At 36.8% G+C, this 22,996-nt stretch overlaps 1 protein-coding gene across 1 annotated transcript in view; it reads left to right on the top strand.

Annotated features, from left to right (window-relative positions):
* The window catches only part of LOC149782265 (uncharacterized), a 231,580-nt gene that overhangs the window by 47,094 nt on the left and 161,490 nt on the right, over positions 1-22,996 (top strand). Inside the window, exons 6-8 of the mRNA XM_089935106.1 lie at positions 5,732-5,821; positions 7,481-7,669; positions 8,446-8,592. Of these exons, the coding sequence (XP_089791232.1) occupies positions 5,732-5,821; positions 7,481-7,669; positions 8,446-8,592 (426 nt within the window). The remainder of the gene's footprint in view (positions 1-5,731; positions 5,822-7,480; positions 7,670-8,445; positions 8,593-22,996) is intronic.

Here is a 22,996-nt window from a genome sequence, read left to right as displayed (position 1 = left end):
ACTCACGTATAGGCCTGCACAGCCACAGCAGACAATACCAACAGAGACAGACAACACCCCAAGGGTGCTATTCGCATGGTCTTTCGAGACCGAGTCGCCAATGATGAAGATGATGATGCAACTTCACCATAAGTTCAGGCTATAACTATTTTTTATATGCATGCAAGTCTCTGTGCCTTTAGAAAACTCTTTATATATGTATAATTCCATTATGACTGGTTACATACAGGTGAATTTTCTATACCAAGGCATTCTTAGCATCCAGGCGCCAAGATTCAATGTTTTTACCTGTACAGGCCGTCCTTGAGCCTTCCTACACATAGTATTGTAAATTATATTATACCTGGACACTTCATTGCTTTATTAGATCATTTGCTATCACCATTTTCCAGGTAAAACATCATATGGTATAGCTCTGCACCCACCCTGTGTTCAACAAGATATGCACTGAATTTGACTGTACAGGCCATCACTGAACCTTCCCATGGGTAATATTGTGATTTGATATGATATATTGATGCTTCTTTGCCCTCATTGCCATCTGCTAGCACTAATTCATAATCTTATACATGACACTTTATTGATTTTACATGTATAGAATGTCACTGGGCTTTTTCCTACAGGTGAAATTATCTCATAATGGATATTGTTGCACCTACTTCATATGTACCTATAATGATGCTTCAGTTCCTTTTTTATATGCAGGTTTCTCATCTCAGAACTATGAACCAGATAGTTGGATCAATATCCCATACCCTGTCCCAACCTCAAGAACTTCCTTCCTGACCAAACTTGGCTTATAACTTTGATCACAATGGGCCATGACCACAGTTGATCATACATTATCAGCCAAAAACGAATTTGTTCTGCGACTCACATGAATAGACACTTCCTGCAGATGATGCCCAGCCTATACAGGCACTCTCTTGGATCAGTCTAATGACAAAGTGCTTGTAGAAGACATATAATTTATATAGACCACCTCATGGATCTATCTTGCCCACATGATACTTCAAAACACTTCTGATGTACCATGTCCATTTTGGGGCCTCAGTTTTCAAGACATGACTCTTCACTCGCCCTCAAGTCTCTGCCATCCAAGAGACCCTGCTTTGCAACATGTTAGAAGTAACGTATCTGCCTCATCAGTGCTGCAAGTTTAGTGACATCAACATTCTTCTCTAACTACTTTGAAGGTAGCACAGGAGATGTTGACTTAACTACCTTAATCTATAAAACAATGATACTAGCATTCAAGTCATTATTGGATCCTTCTTGGATGAGTGAAACCTTACTGTGCAGGCTTGAACTGAAAGTTCTTGCCCAATCTCATCGGACCTCTTTGCTTGTTTCTCTACATTACCTGCTGGGTGTACAGTTCTGACATAAAATGAAAATTATCTATGAAAGACTCCATTTTCAATTGCTTCCACAATTGGAATCTTTATAGGTCACCACCACAGGACACTTCAGGGTTCAACTCTATTGCTGAACAGTGATGGAAAGAGCATGGCAAACAGCCAAAAGTATCCTGTCACAGAGAAGATGTACGGACCGGTTACGTGGTTCAAGCATCCCATAACCCATTCCAACATAATGAATTGGATGACGTTCTCCCCACACTGATGACCTACTTACATTTCGACCTGACTAGGCCATATACAAAGGATCATAGAGCTCATGACCACAGCACATAAGTCACCAGAAGACAGTCTGTCATCCAGAAAGTTGAATCCGGTTTATACTGGCAGTTATGGAGAACAGTCTAACCCTTTGCTTCTAGAAGGTACCCCTTAATCAGTGACCTCTTGGAAGTCATAGTAACAGTCAATACGCTGCATGATTTTGGTCAAGGAAATGGCAGAAGCATATTCATGGGATGGTCTACTTCATTGCAGAGGCATAACAAAAGCTATGAACTTATAACAGGTGGACAAAAGATGCAGTGTTCTATACCTCCACCTTCCAGACAGTCATGGCCCAAGATACACTTGCAGCCTTCATCATCTATTTTTCTCTTTAATGATCAGGTTGATGGAATTTGCAACATGCCACCATCCCTCTCAGTGTCAGCAAGGCAAACAAGGTCACAGGGATGACCCTTGAGTGCATGCCAATGGAAACAGTCCTACAACTAAGTGGAAGAACCAGAGGGTCGATCATTTTCACCATCTTTCCTAGAGACCATCCCCATCTCAGTGACATACATACAAGCCCTCCCTCTGTCACACCCTATCACAGACCCTCATGGAGAGAAGGCTCCTGTCTTTTGTGGCTGAATGTGGAAGATATATCATGACATCCTTTGGGAGCCAACAAGTTTCCTGGGGACTCAGTATCACATTCAGTGCCGCTACTAAGCCTTTAGCCAGAGTTCTTCAGCTACAGTGCTGCACTAATCAGTTGGTCCTCAACCTAAGCACATTGAATCAACTCTTTTATGCTTTTGGGTTTGCAAAGGAATGCAACATCAGGTCCTAATGCCGTCCATTGTGGAGACTACACAGACAGTGTGGACTTGCAAGAGGCATGAATTCCCCCCCCCCCCCGTCCCCACTCAAATGGCTTCCATAAGTTTTTTGATTTGCCTACAGCAGGCTACAAGCAGCAGATGATTTCTGTTTTACATATTACACTCCTCTCTTCTCAATCTCCATGTCAACAAGAACATCTCCTATGTCATACCCTTTCAAGATTCGGTCGACTTGGCCTGGAATCAGTGTTTTAAGTAAAGAAATGTGCCCCACAGGAATGAGAATTGAATTCATGCAATGGTAGGTTCCATGCATATTTAGAGCAATCCATCTGCTAGAGAATTCCTTCACTGGTTGAGTTTCGCCCAATGCATTGTGGATGTCTTATTCCTTGTTCACTTTATTGGATTCTCATAAAAATGATTACATGCTCGAAGTGGAGACATAACCTGTGACCATTGGGCCAAATCTCACAATCTACAACAATATGAGGTTTCATCTCAATGGCAGGGAAACCACTCTGGACTTGCATTGGTGATACCTCTGCAAGAACAACCTCTGGCAATCACAATTGCTACGGATGCAGAGAGAGGTGGGGGAGCAAGTTCACTACTGTAGGAGTCTGGCCCTCTCAAGATCATTATTTACATATCAGTATCTTTGAGATGGAAACCGTTTTGGAAGTTTTTCAATGGTTGATGGAAAACCTATGCATGAATGGAGTTCTTTTTCTGTCCAATAACTTCACTGTGGTGACTCATCTCAAACAGCAGGTTAAACAAGTATTCAGATCTTTGTATTCTTGTTGGGATTTTCTAAATTGGTGTCCTCATCAGCAATCCATGTTTAAGTATACATTTACTAAGTTGGCCAATGTATGGGCAGACTCCTGCTTCTGCAAGCAGGAAATAATACAAATGGGATGGTCTCTTTATCCCTCAGTTTTCACTCAACAGACACTCATTGGGATCAACCTATGATATACCTATTGGTGACAAGGTGGAATACCAAAACCTCCACCTTTGTCTTCCCAGTCCTGGACACAAAAGGCCAGAATAATTGATGTTCTTTCTTTAGATTGGAATGGCCGAATGTATATACTTCAACAACACCTCTGATCTGTAAGGGGATATGGGAATAGCAAATCCGAATGTCTCCTCATCTTAATTACTACACTCAACAAATGGGAAATATTAGAGAAACTATATCATAACATAATCGCCAAAATTTAGATCTTCTCTCATCTAAATTAAGAAACCACAATGTTAGGTGTTTCACCCCAACCCAGAGTTTCTGAACCTGCTCATCTGAATCTTATTAAATACATCCTTAAAAACCAACAATTCTCACAACACATGGTGGAGAAGTCCCTCAAGTGAGATGGCCACGCACTTTAGAGGCAATGGAATACAGTCTCACTGGAGAGCACAAGACCACTTTATACCAATGTAGGCATCCATATCTCAATAGCTAACTTTCTATGACTCTTTGATGAGAAACAGCATCAATCACAATTAAAACTCCAGTTCCACAATCTCTGGCATATTGTGCTATAATAAAGAGAGAATATTGAACAGACAAAGACCTTTCTGATCTTCTTTTCTTTTGGACTCCACCTGGCCAATGACATTGGACCCTTGTCCAAGTGGAAGTTATCTTGGGTATTAACCTGTTGGAACAGGACCCAATTTGAACTGCTCACAAGAGCTTACTTAGTTCACCTATCTTTATATGTCCTGCTTCTCACTACTTTGGCAGTCAGCAGGCAAAATCAGTAATACATTTCTTATTGTGGACTTGCAGTTCCACCATGATTGATCAGTATTGCTCATGAAGCCCCCTGCTTTCATTACCAAGAACAGGGTTCCATTCAAGAGAAATCGGATATTGGTAATAATTTCCATCTATTCTGGACGCTTTATCTCCAGGTCATCAACTGGACCCAGTGCAAGCTCTGAAGTGCTATTTCAGGAATATCAAGTCTTTGCATTGAGGGAGATCATGCCTCATTTTATCTTCGAGAGGGGAAGGATGATATATCAGCACAGGCATTCGGCATTTTCATCCTGAATAAAGTGGGCTGTCTTCTGTCTTGCATATCGGATTAAACCCACACCAATGAATTTGCTCCGCATTTTGGCTTACAAAATAGGACAGCACAATCATTGCATATGATGAGTGAAACTGTTTTTTATGTTTATCCATGCCATGGATGGAGATTTGAGTACATTTATCAAGTTCTTATGAGATCTTTCATCCTAAAAGGCTCAAGTTGATCTGGAGGAACCTCTGCCTGTGGCTCAAAGGTTACTCTTCCAGGATGTTTGACAGCTTCTTACATAGAGATGGAGTCTTTTCCTTTTGGTTTATCTCAGATACAAGTTGTCTCACATACCTTAGGGGAATGGAGATGGTCTCTTCAGGGTAAAGGAATGTTGTCCCTCCACCTCTTACTTATTCTCCTAAAGTATTATGATTGGATAACATATTTAAAGAAGAAACCAATTTTTTCTAGTAAACTATGTTTCTTTGAGGATACTTGCCTAATCATAATACACATACACCCCCCAGTCTCCCTGCAGTTACATTCACATGGAGTGCATGCCTTACGCTCCAGTAGTAACTGAGATATTCATGGGATTTTGCACGAATCCCTATACCAAGGGGAGATCACTCTATACGACTGCCACTTAGGTGGGCAGATAAGTTTTAACTTCTTTCAGCTAAAAGTGTTATCTGGGAGGGTTGGATTTGCAAGGTAGTAGTAGTTCTCCTAAGGTATTATTATGATTGGGTAAGTATTCTTGAAGAACATATTTTACTCGAAAAAATTGGTTTCCCAGTACAATGCATATTAGGTCAGGGTTGACTGATAATGAAATGTAATTCCCAGCATGGAATGACCATTAGACAGGGTTGGCTGATAATGATGTGTAATTTAAATTTTTTAAATAAAAAGGATATATGTATTCCATCTTTTTATAAATTGCTCAACCTTTTTACCAGGTATGGGTTCTTGGGCCCCCACCCTTTCCTTTTTAACACAGCATTTATAACTTAAGCTGAGAAGCATTGACCTAATGACACTGTACACAGGTGGAATTAGATTTAACACAGGTAATTATGTGTTTGCACTGTCCAGAGTTGGAAGTACATCAAACACAGGTAATTACAAGAGAAGACATATTAATTATTTTTTATAAACAATACATACATGAATTTAACAAAGGAAATGCTCTAAACATCATACCTTTTAGGTGGAGAAAGCAAAGCTTGCTGAAAATGAACTGATGTCCAGATTCCCTCAGATTGCAGGATTCCACTATGTCAGTTCCAAGACAAAGAAGGTATCTATCAGCACACACATATTTTGGAGGAAAAAAAATTCATTCACTTTGTTTCTGTGGGTTACAGTACTATCAGCATGGAACTATAATTGAACACATTACTCCATGTATCGATGATCATGATGGGAAAGATTAACATTCATGGAAAAGTATAGTATCATAAACAGAGCTGGGATACCATGAAATATTTTGTACCATGGTATTTCTGAATTTACTACGGGGGCCTGACATTTTTTTAAAATATTTCCATCTGTCAGCAGAAATATCTTGTTCTTATCTAAAGCTAAATAACACCATGATATATCCATGATGCTACAGTGTATTTGATAAAAATGTGAATTGTCTGAAAGAAAAGAAAATATTTTAGCTCAGAAGAAAATCAGCCACCCCCATCCTGAAAATTAAATGGTCAGTACCTTTTAGAAGATGAATGTATGTTAATTGTTTTACAAGTTGTAATTAAAAAACTAACTAATGTGGGATGATTTAGCTTACACTATAGCTGATACTGTGATAGACATCATGCTGACATTAAGCAACCTGTTGATAAAAATAAGTATTGATCATTGATCAAGACGTTTCCTTTATGAAACGTAAAGCCTATGAGGTTTGTTCCCTTGCTGCCTCCTGGGCCTATCTTAATCACTCTCCCTTGGAGGACATCATGATTCTAATTCAGCATTTAGGCATTTCTTTTTTTTTACATCCACTCATTATCACAACAAAGTGCAGGCATTTTTCTCTGGCTCCCATAGTTAAAGCACAATATATGGCCTAAAGAAATACCAACATTCCATAACATGGACCTCTCCATCAGTGGTGAGTACTTCCCATTTTCTGTTTTTTTATCAGTTTAATGGAGCATCAGCTAACCCTCCTTACTGACAAATTCAGCTAAACAATAGCTATCGGTAAGCTATTGCGGCTATTAAAATGTAGTTTCTTTGTGGGGGGGTAAACTAATTTTAATTATGCAATACTTACCCAAAGCTATTGTCAAATGCCCACCTCCCACCCCTCTCTGATGTCCTGATGTAATAGTCATCTGTTAAAAACATGAACTGTCTGTGCTTGTTTTGCACATAACATACCAAGGACAAGGCGATCTGGATGACGAATTGCATCATACTGACAATTCTTCACTCTAAGGGAGGATGTTGGCACATCAAATGGTGCATTTTTCTCAGCATGAAATGAAAGCTAAACAGTAGCTATGGGTGAGTATTGCTTGATTAAAATTGGTTTTACCAGCCAAAAACTACATTTCAGAACACTAGATAAGCATCTAATATTAGAAGAGTCCAGTTCAATTCAGAACACTTCATAAGTGTGTAATAATGGAAGAATCCAGTTCAGTTCAGAACATTAGATAAGTGTGTAACATTAGAAGAATCCAGTTCAAGCCAGAACACTAGATATGCATGTAACATTAGAAGAGTCCAGTTTAGTTCAGATCACTGGATAAGAATGTAAAAGTAAAGTGTGCTGGAACTAAGATTTGTGATCACCAGTCTGCTGAAGTGTCAAGAAAGTGTTACCACTGAGCACTTCGGGTGCAATAATTGTTTTGCTCAAGTTTTTTGTTATAGTTTTGTGTAAAATTGATAGTGAAGAAACATTTGCATAATATGTTCTGTATATTGTTTTTGTCTCCTCCAGAATATAGAGAATTTGAAGAAGCAGTTGGTGAAGATAACATTGGCACAGGAGTACATGGGGGAGCAAATTCCACAGGTCTGGTTAGCCTTTGAGAAACGACTTGTTGGAGAGCGTAAGGGCACAAGTCTACTGCCCTTCAAAACTGTGGAGAAAATTGCTTCAGATTATGCAATCTCTGAAAAGAATACGGTAATGTGTATGATCATATAGAACTTTCACTTATTTTGTTCATTTATGAGCTGTTTCAGAACATCCAGGTGAAAGAAACTTTAAAATTCGAAAATATAAATTTGCAATCAAAAGTTGTATTTATTACCAACATAGCTCAGAAGGGTGAATCCATCATAATTAGGATTTTAATTTTTATTTATCCAAGTATTATCATGAATATAAGAAAGGAAAACAGATGTGAATACATTTTTCATAAAGTTCTTAAAAAAGGATATTTTGACAACTATTCTCTCATGTTTGCTGTTTCACCATGTCTGATAATTAAATTGTTGTTGTTGTTTTGGGTTTAATGCCATTTTTCAGCGTATGATAGGCCATACATGGAGGCCAGTATATCTGGTGGAGGAAGAACATGGAAAAATCCCAGGAAGAACCACCTACCCATGGGAAGTTACTAGCAAGCTTTCTCACATACCCCTGCTGGCCAAACCTGAAACTCAGACCCATGCAGACAGAGGTGAGATATTGGTGATCTGTAAATTCAAGCACCTTGGAACACTTGGTCACCTTTGGTGATAATTAAGTGAAAACATTCAGCTTCTAACAAAATGTTAAGTTTATAAAATGCTTGTGGTTGTTTCCTTCAGATTCTCTGCTTTTCTTGTATGCTGGCAAGAATAATTAGTAGACGTAAAGTAACTCGTCTTTAATTTCAATAATCCATCACAGAGCAGACTGATATAGTTACTTTGTGATATGTGCTCCATTTTCACTCAGGGTACATTTATTTTCAGCTCATTCAAGCCATACAGTTTCTTCATGACCTGGGATCTGTGCAGTTCTTCAACAATGATTTCCTTCGATATCAGGTTGTGATATACCCTCAGTGGATTGTAGATGTCATGGCCTGTATTGTCAATATCCATGAGGGACCCATCCAGGTAATCTCCCTGGCATTATGTTAACTTCAATTTTTATGTCATGATGGCCCCAGTCTTACTTGACATTTCCATTTGTATTTCCCCAAGTTGGGGGCTCTAGTATTTGACTGGTCTGTTTGTAGATATGAGGGTGAGTCTACAGACAGCTTTGGTTAATGTTTATTTCCAGTACATATAGTTCAAATAACCACTAACCTGATTAATTTCATATTTGTAATGTAATATCATCACATACTCCTCAATACTCCAGGGTATGTTCATGGGGTCAATACCAATCCTGCCCCTGAGTGGGACCATGAGGTTAGAAATTATAATGGGGAAACATTTTGGATGAATTTTCTTTTCCATTCTTAATAGTTTCTTAACTCATTCAGCCCCAGCACTGTTTTCAGTATCTCTGCTGATATGCCTCAGAAGCACCAAGCTGTGTCTAGCTCCTTGTGCCCCATAGTTTTTACCTGTTTGGAAACATCGTGCACGTGCATTCACTCTTACCTTAATTTCTCTTCTTATGTCCAAATAAAATCCGTGAAATTTTCACCATTTATTTCAAATGAATTTCTTGACACATTGATGTAATTTTTTCCGTATTTGTCGAAGTCTTTCACAAGTTATTTATACAGTATTTACAAACGTATGTGCAACGTTTATCCGCAAGAACTCCGTCATCATTGCTGTCAGCATCATCATCTTCAGACGATTCAATCTCAGAAACTTCTATGTCCAAATCTAAATCTCACAAAATATTCAACTGCTGAACATATCTTTCCTCAGCTTGCTCAATAATTTCAAGATCAAACCTGAGAAACTCCACATTTTTGGTCTCATCAAAAATCACTCTTCTGTCCGCCATCATTTATGATTTTTCATGAACAGAAGACGTGTATTTAAACCGCTCTCAAACTTAAGCCTTTTGCTTCTGAACAATTCAAATTTCCACAAATGAAAGTAAAATCATTTCTGATTGGTTTAATAGTTGTTTAGTTCTTGGAATAAACCATTTCTAACCAATCAGAGATGTTGTATCTAACACACATTCATCACGCCTGGAGACGGGATCGGCCATTGAATACAGTAAACAATTCACGACTACAGGCGGGATCGGCCAATGAATGCAGAAACTGGATCACGCCTATAGACGGGATCGGGGCCGAATGAGTTAATTAATCCATATTCCAGTCCTTAATATTTATAATATCACATACTCCCCTTCTTTCAGTATGACTGTTGTCCTGCCACTGGATGCTGTCCTTCATTGGAACCATAGGGTCAAGGATTTTACTATTCCTCTCTGGGGCCCCGAGTGGCCGAGTGGTCTGAAGCGCTCACCGTTCCAGATCACTGCCATCTCACCTCTGTCTGCATATGTTCGAGTCCAAGGCTCGGCTAGCGTGGGTACGTGGGAGAGCCTGCCAGTAGCTTCTCGTGGGTCGGTGGTTCTTTCCTGGGTTTTCCAGGGTTCTTCCTCCACCAGTTATACTGGCCGCCATATATGGCCTATCTTGTGCTGAAAATGGCGTTAAACCCCAGAACAACAACAACAACAACAACTATTCCTCTCTGAATTCTGTCCCTTCTTAGGGTCATAGAGTCAAGGGTTGTACTATTTCTGCCACTGGATTCTGTCACTTAAAGAGGACATAGGGTCAAGAAGTACATGTAGAGTCTTTTTTTTTCTTTTTTTTTAGGACTGTTCTAGTAAAACATATACCCCCCCCCCCCCCCCCGGGGAAGGCACTTTCAAATTCAACCAACCCACAACAGAAGCGATTTTAAAAAATTATGATCCACCGTCAGATGTGTTTTAATCGAAAAACACTGTCCCCTACAGAAGCATATTTTTTAAACATAATTTCTGGCTATGGGTTAGTGGGCGGTAGAAGCGATTTTAATATTGGGTTGGGGACAGAAGTGATTTAAATGACAGCTGGCTGGAGGTAATCTACTGAATTCTTATAGATCATATAATCTACTGCATATTTTTATTTGTATTCATTCATTATAATCAATCTTTTTTCCTTTAGTTTGATTGTCTGTCAGCCAAGTATGTCTCTGATTCTGTTAAATCATAAATTTTCATGGTGGCTTATTATTTGTAGATGTCATTGATCAGTCCCTTAATACCTACTAATTTAACATGCAAGAATATAGATTTTATAATAGGGATCTCTACAATGACATCACAAATTAGTATCCTTACCAAACTGTGTGTTTACTAAAGTGATCACTATGTCTTGCTATTTTTCTTTGTTCTCAGGCATGCTGCTTTTGGTTAGAATAATAGTTAAATCTTGTATTGTTTTAAATGTGTGGTCAGATTTTATGATTTCTTGTTATTATTTTTTTCAATGAATGTTTTGGTTAACTTATAATACATGACTTGTCAGAGAAAAACCCAGTGATGCCTGTGGAAGTGATGTTGCATTATTTCTGTCTACTTTTACACTATATCTTTTCTTGTAAGAACATCTTTTTCAGTTACCAATGACAGCTTTTGTGAAAAGAAAACCATAACAGCCACACCATTTTCTGGATCTACACAAATTTGAAATGTGTGCTTTCAATATTGCACCAAAGAGTCAGCTGCTGATTTTAGTAATGAGTCGTCCAAACTCAGGTCTGTAAAGGGACGGAAATTATGTTAATGAAACAATGTCCCTCACTTTTTTCAGTTACAAGTAGGACAAGCTCTCAAAAGATTATTTTTACTAAAATCTTACTTTCATTATCAATCAATCAGGGACAGTCAAACCCATATATACTCTATTTTATCTTCACTAATTATAGTATGGTTCTCATTCTTTCACATCTGTAGTAATACAAGTCCTTTAACAGCTCAATGGTTGTGAGCCTTTTTCGTAACAGAAATACCTTGGGATAACCAGAGACCAATAAAATCGAATAGTCAAGTTATCTCCCCTGCAGCGATGCTGCTAGGATTTCAGGACTTGCTCTAAGTTTTGTGTGTGTGTGATCTCCAATGAGGAAGTGGTGGCGGGAGGAATAGCCATTGTTAAATATCTCCATAATACTTAAATATCTGTCACTCTTTCTTATTGTTCCACTCTATTAAGGCTCTAATGAAATCAACAGATTAGTAGGTAGTAAAGAATCCATATATCAGAATGACATTAAGTATTTTTTCATCCTTTTCATCATTAGTTAATGATCCTGCTTAAAAATGTAGTGTACTAGATAATAGACTTTTTTAGTTATCCAATTTGTAATACAAATACAAATGATGGCTTGGAACCAAGTGCCAAAAGGTCTGCAGAAAATACCACCAGGATCAAAATATACATAGGAAGAACCTAACACAAACAGGACAAATTTTATCCATCTTGCTTTGAGTTTACATTGATCAGTCAGTCTCTTATGTTTAATGTCATTTAATTTTTGCACATAGAGAGCATGTACTTCATTTGGTCACACATCTGCATGATATAAAGGTTTGTCTCTTTATTCTTTTGTTGCCATAGGGGTTCTGCCAACTAGAGATCTACACACACTTAATTATGTTGTATGGGGATTCTCTGATGTTCCCTATGATCATTAATCTGTTAATTGTTTCTGAATTTAATATGATCCTCCTCCTCTGTGTATGAATATGTTCTGTGCTGTGAACTCCTTTCATTGCCTGCTGTCTGAAACACATATGCATAACTAGCTTGAACAAGTTACAGTTCTTTATGGTTGTGCAATTTTCAACATCTCACAGGTATGGCCCCATGGGTATTCTCTCTTGCATATCTCTGTTCCAAAAAGAAAGGGTTTGAACCTGAGGTCACGTTAGGATTTTAAAACTAAGAGTCCATGGCTCCCATTTTGGTAAAAATATGAGTCCCACCAGCAAAAGTTGCAATCCACTCCCAGAAAACTGCAAATTATAAGAACTATTGGTTGCCATAGAGTTTAATTTCTACATTCTTTATAACAAGTATCTCTTGTTTGTCCATGAGAGTGAGTCTGATTTTTTATGATCCAAGGAAAGTCTTATTCAAAGCACTAAGCTAGGCAACACACACTTTCTTACACTTGGCTATTGTCCATTCCAAACTATCAGTTCTAGAAACTTTAGCACTTTCCTGAATCTCATTACAATCTTTGTCAGTTTGCCATTGAACCCCAATATACTCATTCAAGTCTAAGTCTAAACATGTCATGATTCTGAGGTCACGTGCACTGCTTATTCCATTACACTCAAAAATGAACACAATAATGAACGCTAAAGTTGTTTATTTGTTGTACTTTTATAAATGACCACATGTACATCTCTGGGTCTTTCTGCCTCTGAATTCAAGCACTGTAAATATCAGTAGATTTTCCCACCCAGCTGCCAGTCAAAGCCTTTGATCTTGCCGCTCAGCTATTACAGCATGTTGGGGCCCCGAGTGGCCGAGTGGTCTAAAGCGTTCTCCGTTACGGATCACTGCCATCTCACCTCTGTCTGCGTGGGTTCGAGTCTCGGATTCGACCACTGTGGGTACGTGAGAAAGCCTGCCAGTAGCTTCTCGTGGGTCGGTGGTTCTTTCTGGGGTTTTCCCAGGTTCTTCCTCCACCATTAATACTGGCCGCCATGTATAGCCTATCATGTGCTGAAAAATGGCGTTAAGCCCTACACCAACCAAAAATTACAGCATGTTCTTTTGATTTACTCTAATAATGGTGACGACTTGTGGGGGGGGGGGGCTTCAACCACTAAATTCTGTCATTGTAAATATCAGCACAACTAATTGATCAACACATTTTCCCACTATGCAGGTGATTGAAGCAGGACTGGCAAGTCTTTGAATTTTACCGCCCACCTAAATAAATAAAAATTGGCGTCCAAATACACGTGATTATAAGCGTTTCCGAGACCTCTGTCAGTTTTTCTCTAACATGAACTCTGCCAAAGATTCACTTCCTTGAATCAGTGCTTTGCTGCCTCTTAGGCCAGATTTTTCTCTTCCATAATGCTGTATTAGGGTTTTAAGTCCAACATTCCCATAGTCTGCTTGTTCAAACATGGGTATCTTGAATAAATATAACCGGCATATTGTCCATCCAACACTTACATCAGACTCACACTCAACATCAATTTTGGGCTCAAAATCACACAATGGTATTTCCAGTGACATTTTCCCAATGTCCAACAATCCATTGTCATCATAGCCATCACCAGCCAGTATTTGCCAACTGAAAACATCGTCCGAAGACAAACCATGTTGTGATTCAGCCATTTTGGTTTCCTCTGTGGCCTTTATTCAAAACATGCATTTGTAAAACTTCCATGATGAAGTAAGGCTAAAACTACATAGAATGCTTGTTCCAGGGCCCAATGAATTAATCAAATTTAGTTTTAACAGCCAGTCATGTCGAACCAAAGGATCCAGATACCTGGATGTTGTATCAAGCGCTGTGAGACAGCTGCAGCAGCGCAAATTACCTTGCGAAATGCACTTTTAAAGTTAAAAGTTTAATAAATATTGCATACTGGGCAAAGCACATTTTTTAAATCCGTGGCATTGATGTACTTTGCTGAACGCGTATCACTGCTTTAAAAGTACTCGAATTCGTACAAATTACATGCACTCGTGTGTACTGCCATCGTTTTCTGACCCAATGTTTTATTCACATTAGACCACTAGGAGGGGGTTAGATGCGATTTTAAATATATATTTGGTTGTTTGCTTTTTTCTTCTGACAACCCCACCAGTGATTTCTCATTTTGTTAACACAACTCACAACAGAAGTGATTTTCCTAACAACCTTCCACTGTCAGAATCAAAATAGTTTGAAACCCAACCTCCTACAGAAGTGTTTTTGAAGTGCCATCCCCAGGAGGGATATATGTTTTACTGGAACAGCCCTTACATATATTTTTATTATTCCATTTTCAATTCATATTGAGAAATGTAATATGAAATGCTTACCACAACTTCTACTCCTGAGTCAAGCCACTGAGAATGTAACTTATATTTACCCTCCTAATCCCTTACTATTCCTACCTCAAGGCCAGGTCATTGGATGGGACTATGCAGTCAGTATTTAGGAGACTTTAAAGTTATTATAGTTTCAGTTCAGATACATCATTTAGCCAATTCATTTGAGATCTGAAATTATATGGTCCCAATCTCTCTTTTCTCCCTATAGAGCTGTTGCCTTCTGTATTAATCCATGATAAGGTCAAGGGTCAAGAAGTCGATCACTTTTTAATTTTGTTTTAATTTTTATTTATTTTATTTTTTTATACATTTTTTTGTTGTTGTCTCTAATATTTTAACTCCTAGTAACCTAAATCACTTCATGATTAGTATTTTATATGATCCAGTATTTCCTTTCTCCTTAAACCACTAGTACTTTCTGAATGGAATCCATGGGGTCAAGAGGCTGGATATATTTGGCTTAATTTGTTTTCATCTGATTTTTCAGCCAGATTTCACCCAATTCAATGCATCTTTAGAATATAAAAGCACTATGTTATTACCTGTCACCATTCCTGCTCATGGGCTACATCTTTGTATGGGGCCACTGGGTCCATAACTTACATTTCAATAGTTCCTTATCCAATTTACATTGTATTTTGAATGTAAAAACGAATTTGCTTACTCCCAGTAGCATTCCTGCCCTTGGGTCAGATCTCGGATTAGGCCCATGGAGTCATGGAATTATTCCCTTTTACATATCAGCATCATATCTATTTCTTAAAACTCATTTCTTTGTCTACCTCAGAGATTTTAAAATATATTTATTATTTAGACTTTTATAATTGGAAGATATTGTAGAATCACATTTCATAGAAAAGTTAGATTTTATAGTGAATCAGGTTTATGGATGCTTGTTTAGTATGGTTAGTGTGGAAGTTCGATGGGACATGATCTACAATGTAATTTTTATATACACAGCTAAAGGTGGGGTGAATTATGTTAAGATGTCTGTCCATGTATTCATTTGTCTGTTGTCAGTTTAATTTCTGCATATTAACTATTAATTGTCTACCATCAGCAGTTACCAAACTTGGATAAGGAAGAAACTATCAATTTCAGATCAGCAGAACATGTGCATGTAGTTGCGACTCTGTGGTCATAAACTAAATAACAGAAAGAAGCAGATCCAACAAGTTTTGTAAAACTTAACAAACAATTTAATTTTCAATGTTAAAAATGAAAATGTGAGAGGAACTTAAGTATTATGAAGTGAATCCAAAATAATCCTGAAAAAGTGCTATTAAAGCAGCAGAGTGGGTGAACATACCTTTTGCTGGAGCGTCATTTTTGGAAAAACAGCTTCCTACGAAAATGAAAAAATAAGGTCAGTAGCACCAAACCAAAGCCTCTAACTAACCGAGAGTTTCTCTAATTGGGTTACATTTTTTAAATTACTTTATTGTTGTCGTTAGTGTTTTTTAAAAAGTATGCACATATGTTTACCCACCGTGACACATCACTGAGGTCGTAGACCCCTCTGCTGCTGTAATTTAATCATTATTATATCAGTAATGGCACCAGCTATAGAGTCTTATACTGCTAGATTAGCTCAAGAGAGATTAGAAGCAATCAAAAAGAAAATCCTGTACATGATTCTGTCATGCAAAAACTACAAGAACGTTCAAGAATCTGGTTGAATTTGCAGAAGGCACACAACAGTTATTTAAACCTGTTGCAAAAGTTACTGAAAGAGTTGCAGAGGCTACTGAAGGTCTTCTTCCATCAGTAAGACAAACTGCTGAGAAAACTGATAAAATAGCAAAAAGAGCTAAACAAACAATAAAGATTTTATGAGATCTTCCAACTGAGATAGCTGCCACACAACCTTCCCCTGCAGATGAAGAAATACTTGAGGGTATTGGCAAAGTTCGTACTGAAATAGCCGATGTAAAAAAGATCTTGCACCTAAACCTAAAGTATGAAAAGAAAATATTGATCTGATTAATAAATTTAGAAAAGGTGTTATTAAAGAACTTAAACAAAATTAAAAGGAAGGATTTTTCTCGTGTTGCATATAATAGTTGTTCTCAAAAGTCTGAAATTTTAAAACCTGAGCGTGTTAACATAAATACTGCTAGTTATTTTAAATGGCTGTATCGTGTGTAATATAACAAACCCCAGGCTAGAATTGATGATGAAGTATACAATAAATATATTAACGACATAAATAGATTTCATTTAGAACACCTTCAACAACAAAGACTACAGCGTCCCCAGCAAGAGCCTTCATATCAACTTCCTCCACCGCAGTAACAAATAAAACGACAACAATCTTCTTCACAGCAGCAAGAGATGATGTTGGAGCTTGAAAAGTCTAGAGAAGAAATGAAACAGAGAAAAAGAAAAAAGCAAAGAGAAGAAGAAAAGAAACAAGGAGATAAAAATTGAGATTGAAAGAAACTAGACGATGGGAGAAATTGCATTCTTCACTAAGTAAGGAAAAAACTGGAGTAACAGTAAGTGAGGAAAGAGATCGTGGCGATAGTTCTTCCGGCACTAATGGAAGTAGTTTTTCTTTCCTGACTATGCCAGAGGGAAGTGGTCTTATTACTCCATGTCCCAATAACATCCTTGCTGATGTTGAACGATTAGAAATTTTTCTGATGGGAGGGAAATGTGCTGGAAATAATTCCTCAGAAATTATTAATGAAGCAGCTGATATTTGTCGAAGATTATTTACAGGTGGTGTCATGGACATCGATGTTTATCAATCTCTTATCGATGAAATCATTGATGATTATCACCGTGATTAAATAAATAACAAATAAGATGATCATACATAATGCTTAATGTGGACCTGTAATGGTCAGGATGATAAATTCGCAATTACCTACTTATAAAGCAACTTACAGTGATGGGCTTGGCGATGTTGTTCAAAGTTTATTCAGAAGGATAGCCCCTAAGGCAATACCGAATGCAAAACAGCTAGGTATGAAATCTATTGATTTTGTTCGTGAAAAAATTCCTGGCGCAATTGGTGATGTTGCTTGTAAAGTGTTCTCAGTAATCAAAGAAAGACTAGCACGATTAATATGACAAAAACCACAACCAGTAAAATTATCCAGCACTGAAGTTATGCCTGCGAATATCAGTAAAATAATAAATCAAGCTGTAAATCAAAAACTAGCAGAGCTGACTGATGAAGCAGGAATACCCATACCAAAAAAATAAAAAATGAGTACAAGTTTTATTTTGAGAGGTCATCTTCGTTTTAGATGATAATAAATATAATAAAAATGTTTAAGCGTATATCCAGTCCTTAAAGACGAATCAGTATGTGATTATCAATTTTATTCTTATGATGCATGACAACCAAATCAGTGTGGAAGAACTGAATTACAAGTTCAAGAAGATACAAGCAGATACTTTCTATTCGCTTTTATTGAGGTAGTAGGTGAAATTAGCAGATGATACTGTATACGAAGCTAATTATAGCATCAGTTTTGTCAATAATGGTATTATGGCACTGTTTGACAGTGCTACGTATACGATTGGTGGAAAAAATCTCGAAACGATTCAAAAAGACGATGTTGCTACAACAATAATAGGTTTAGCAAGATACCCTGATGATTATGCAAGATCAGCTGGTCCGACAATGAAGTTCGCCAAAGATGATTCTAATGACCCCGATCATAATCAATTTATAATAGCACAACAAAAATACTTTGCTGGAAATGCACCTGTTGATGTAGAAACTATGATTATTTCCCCTAATCCAGATTACAATCTAGGACCTGCAAGACTTCGATTTGCGTTGAAGGGTGATCATAAAAGATTTTCATGCGCAATTCCACTATCTCACATCTTTGGATTTTGTAGAAATGCTAGAAAAGTTATTTTTGGAGCTAAACATATGCTTGTTAGAAAGGGTGATGATAATTATTCTATCTGGCGAGCTCCAGCTGATGCTGGTAAAGTAATGCTGACAAAACTTTCATTATTGATGCCGGTAATGACTCCAATGATTGCTGAAGAACAAAGATTACTTTCTTTTATGGATTCAGTTGGTAAATCATTCTTGTTATGGTTAACAGTAACCACGGATAGTGTTCAAAGCAACATTAATAGTTTATTTACATGGTATATAGCATCCCAGCAAGGCTTTTCTGCACCAAGACGTATCATTTTTCCTTTTCAGAAATCTGAGCGATTAAACTCACAGAATCATAGTCATATGATATTCGACGATCTTGGAATTAGTGAAGTTTTATTAAGAATAAACGGACATCAAGAACCATCGGAAGATATATTATTGAATTTTGAAAATAATCATGTAGCATGTGCATATCATCATTTGGTGACTTTTATGGGTGTGATCAGAATATAGATACTGGTTTGCAAATATCACAGATTTTATAAATAGGTATCCGATCTATTACTTCTCTTTGGAACATCTTGATTTAAGTAGACAGTCTGTTGTTGATGTCCATTTTCGAGCTCATGTAAATCCAGGTGCTGGTGTTAATTACAGAGCAGTTGCTGTTATACTCAGTGACAAATCAATGTTACTCGAAGGTGTTGGTGGACGATTGTGATTTATTGATGGTCCAGTGGAAAATATGTAATATTTTCTGAGCATGTAATTAAATTGCTTATGATATTATAATGTCATATCATCATGTTAGTGTCAGTCTGACTCCTGGTCAGATTAAAAAGCTTCAGTCAAATTCAGCAAAGAACTGTGGAATAAAAATATCACTAAAATAAGATCAGATCACAGGTGGTCAGAATAAATTATCATTGACAGAACATCAACTCAGGCATTTCAGTAATGCCAAACAATCAAAAACTGGTGTTAAACTCAATCTTTCGGCAAGTGCCATTAAAGACTCAGTTAAAATGGGTGGTATATTTCCACTTCTTGCAGCTATACCAGTGTTGATAGCTGCTGCAGCTCCAGCTGTTGTAAAAGCAGCCACAGTTGGTGCTGTTGGAACCACTGCTGGAATGGCAATAAAGAAAGCAACAGGACAAGGAATATAAAAAAAAGAGGGAAAGGCCTAAGACTACCAGGAACCCCCTATTGATACGGAAAAGGTCTGAGACTTCCAGGAACCCCCTATTAATACGGAAAGGGTCTGAGACTTCCAGGAACACTTCATCTGTCTTTCCAATGTCAAATTTGGTTTACTTGATGCTGCTAAAAAATAAAAATTTTAGAGGTGTTTTTTATGCGTGATCAATTATCTTTCAAACCAAACAGGCATTATCAATCTCGATAATAGTTCTGGTCCTGGCACTCATTGGGTATCATATGCAGTTGATCCACGTGGAATTGTTTATTTTGATTCGTATGGGTTGGCTCCACCAAAAGAATTTTTAAATTATGTGAAATCAATAAAAACTCTCGTCTGGTATTCAACATTACCAACACAGACAAAGACCGATCGGCCAATATGCAGGCATGAAGTAATTGCTGTACTCTACGCTATATCTTCATCAACATTACTACCTCATAAAGTCATACACGAGTAAGGATATAGATGATTTAAATAGATCTTAAAGTATAATGATAATATATTTATGGAAATCTTCTATCAAAGACAACAACAAAAAAAGATATTGATTTGTCAAATTTCACGGCTAAAGATGAACTTGCTGATATTATGAACCTCTCTCGAGTTGACCGAGATGAAGTTGTTGTTTTTCAGGATAAATTTGGTGTTTTAAAGATGAGTAATATGAAATGGAATGACATAGTTTCTACTATGTATAATATTCCAGTATTTACTGATGGTGGTAGAATAAAGACTCAAATATATCAGTTGCAACTATTAGAAATGAAATTGCAAAAAGTGTTGCTAATCGTTCACGACCGACCGGTGAATAGAATGACAGGTGAACTCAGCATGAACGGAAATAAAATGGTTGTTTTAAGAGATCCAACATCTGATGAAGATGCCTCAACAAAAAAATATGTAGACAATAACTATTATACAGTAGATACAAAATTAACCACACTGCAAGCTGAATATAATGTTTACGGAAATATGTTTTCAAATCTCTGTAGAAACTTTTGAAAACTTAATGAAATCACAGATGATTTCTTTGGAAGTCCGTTGATTAATGACTTAAAACTCTCTGAAATCAATACAAAACTCAACGATATTAAAACAGCTATATGAGATATGGAAATGATTAGAAAAAAACTACAAGATGTTATAAGTGGAGTTCCTGATATCGTTAAAACAATTCGATTAAAATTCCCCACAAGCAGATTACCAACAATGTATACACAGTGTCATGAGGATTCTCAACATGGTCGCAACAAAACAATACTATCAAACATACTGCAGAAGTCACTCAGGTGTGTACAGGCTGTCTGTGTTCAGCGGTGCAAAATTTAGTATATTTACCACATATCCCTGGCATCATTCAGCCGATAATTTTTCTGGAACCGTGTCTGTTGTGTTAAATAGCAGAGATGAAGAAACATTTATACTGGAATCATCTGATAAAAAATTAACCCCAGTGTCTTAGTGGTGGTGTCTGGATTTGTCGCTGAAACACCTCATTTGATTACTAAATAAAATATAATGAGCCTTCCAATCAATGTTCAGAATCTTAGGTACAATCAAGCACGGGAATGGCAAACAAAACTAAAAAATATCGTTGTCGAGTATACAGTAAAAGTAAAAAAATATTGTAGTTGTCATTAATGTAATTGTGTATTTGGCATCTGCTGTTATTGCTAGAACCAGCTTATTATTATCAACAATAACACCATCACTAGCAGTTGTAACAATTTGTGTTTAACTGCAACAACAATTGCTGGTCTTTTTAAAATCATTGTGAGAAAAAAATATCTACATGCACAAATGCAAAATTACGTGATTATGTAATAAAATTACATACAGCAACACTAGCATACTCTAAATTATCCTTGTTATTATCAACAAGCCTTAACGATGGAAAAATATCGGAGTCTGAGTTCACAGAGATGATTAAAATCTACAAAGAAGCAATGACTGTGATTGATTTAGATAATCGGGATTTAAATAATATTGACAGAACTACTTCAACAGATCACCACAAATACAACACCATTGAAAACCATGATATCAGTAAGCTCAACCAATCCTGAATTCAGCGTTAACTTTCCAACTGCAATTCCAGTGAAAGAAATAGCTCTTGCACAATTACGAGTATATTACAGTTGGCCCAATATTAGATCAAAATCAATTGGTGGATTAGCAGCAAATAATTCTTTTGTATTTGCAAATAAAAATCTCGATGATGAAACTCCTGATTGACAGGTTATTGGAATACCAACAGGCAGTTATCAAATCGAACAAATCAGTGATGAATTCCAGCATAGAATCAAATCTATAATAGGAAGAGAATCCAAAATAGCTATAATGGTTCATGAACTGACATTATCAGCTGCGATAGAAATAAATTCACCAGATTACGCTATTGATATTTATTCTTCGTCGATTAGAAGTGTTTTAGGATGACCAGAAACTCTACCTGTTTATCAAGGACCAACAGAACCAACATTAGGCGAATTCCTCACAAGTGAAAAAATATTTATAGAAATTTTAGAATATTGAAAAATTATGCCATGGTTGTATAAAATAGAAATACATGTATATGGTGAATTTGTAAATATTTATACGTTTGATGGCGGAATACTTTATAAAACAAAAACACCATTATATATTTATCATTATGACGAAAGGAGAAAAAACCAATCATTGATGAAACACTTAACAAAAATTTGTCTGATTAAGTCTGATTATTTTAATATTATCAACAAACTACATCATCTGTTTTCCAGTGTTGCACAACTTTACAATGATGATATAAAACAGCAGATCATTGAAATGATACAACATCTAAATCAGGTTGTATCAGATCTCAAGCAGTGTTAATAAAATTATTGCTGGAATTATATGTGATGCTATTTTTTTTACCATCAATATTTCTTCTGCATATCACACAATGATGTTTAAGGATTTATTTTTAGAACATTATAAATTTACTAGGCAAGATCTACAAGAATTTGTATTTCCTGGATTTGAAACTGGCGAACTAAAAAAATCAGTTAACGCTCTTATGGATGAATATTTTCCTAAAATCGTAAAGTCATGGAAAAAAATAACCCCACCAATGGGTATTTTACGATATAACAATCAGCACTGTGAAGGTCGTTATATTTCACCAGCAATTGTAAATATAACTTGAACAATCCCGGTCAATCTTGTATGTGATGTAATCAATGGTAGTTATCAAACAGGTCTTGAAAAATCGAATCAAGCTCAGCAAGGATATATTTTGTATACTTTTATGCCTCAAGTCCCTTCCAGATATTTGATTGTGCAAGAACCGATCAATCCGGTTTATCAACAATGTCAGAATCTGCTATTATTCAGAATAAATTTCAAACTAACTGACCAGACTGGACACTTGCTTGATTTAAGGATTCTGAGTAC

Source organism: Sinohyriopsis cumingii, chromosome 15 (assembly GCF_028554795.1).
Source record: "Sinohyriopsis cumingii isolate HCF-2022 chromosome 15, ASM2855479v2, whole genome shotgun sequence".
In the NCBI taxonomy this organism is placed as follows: domain Eukaryota; kingdom Metazoa; phylum Mollusca; class Bivalvia; order Unionida; family Unionidae; genus Sinohyriopsis; species Sinohyriopsis cumingii.
Note: the sequence above shows the minus strand (reverse complement) of the source record. Positions and strands in the feature narration are given on the sequence as shown.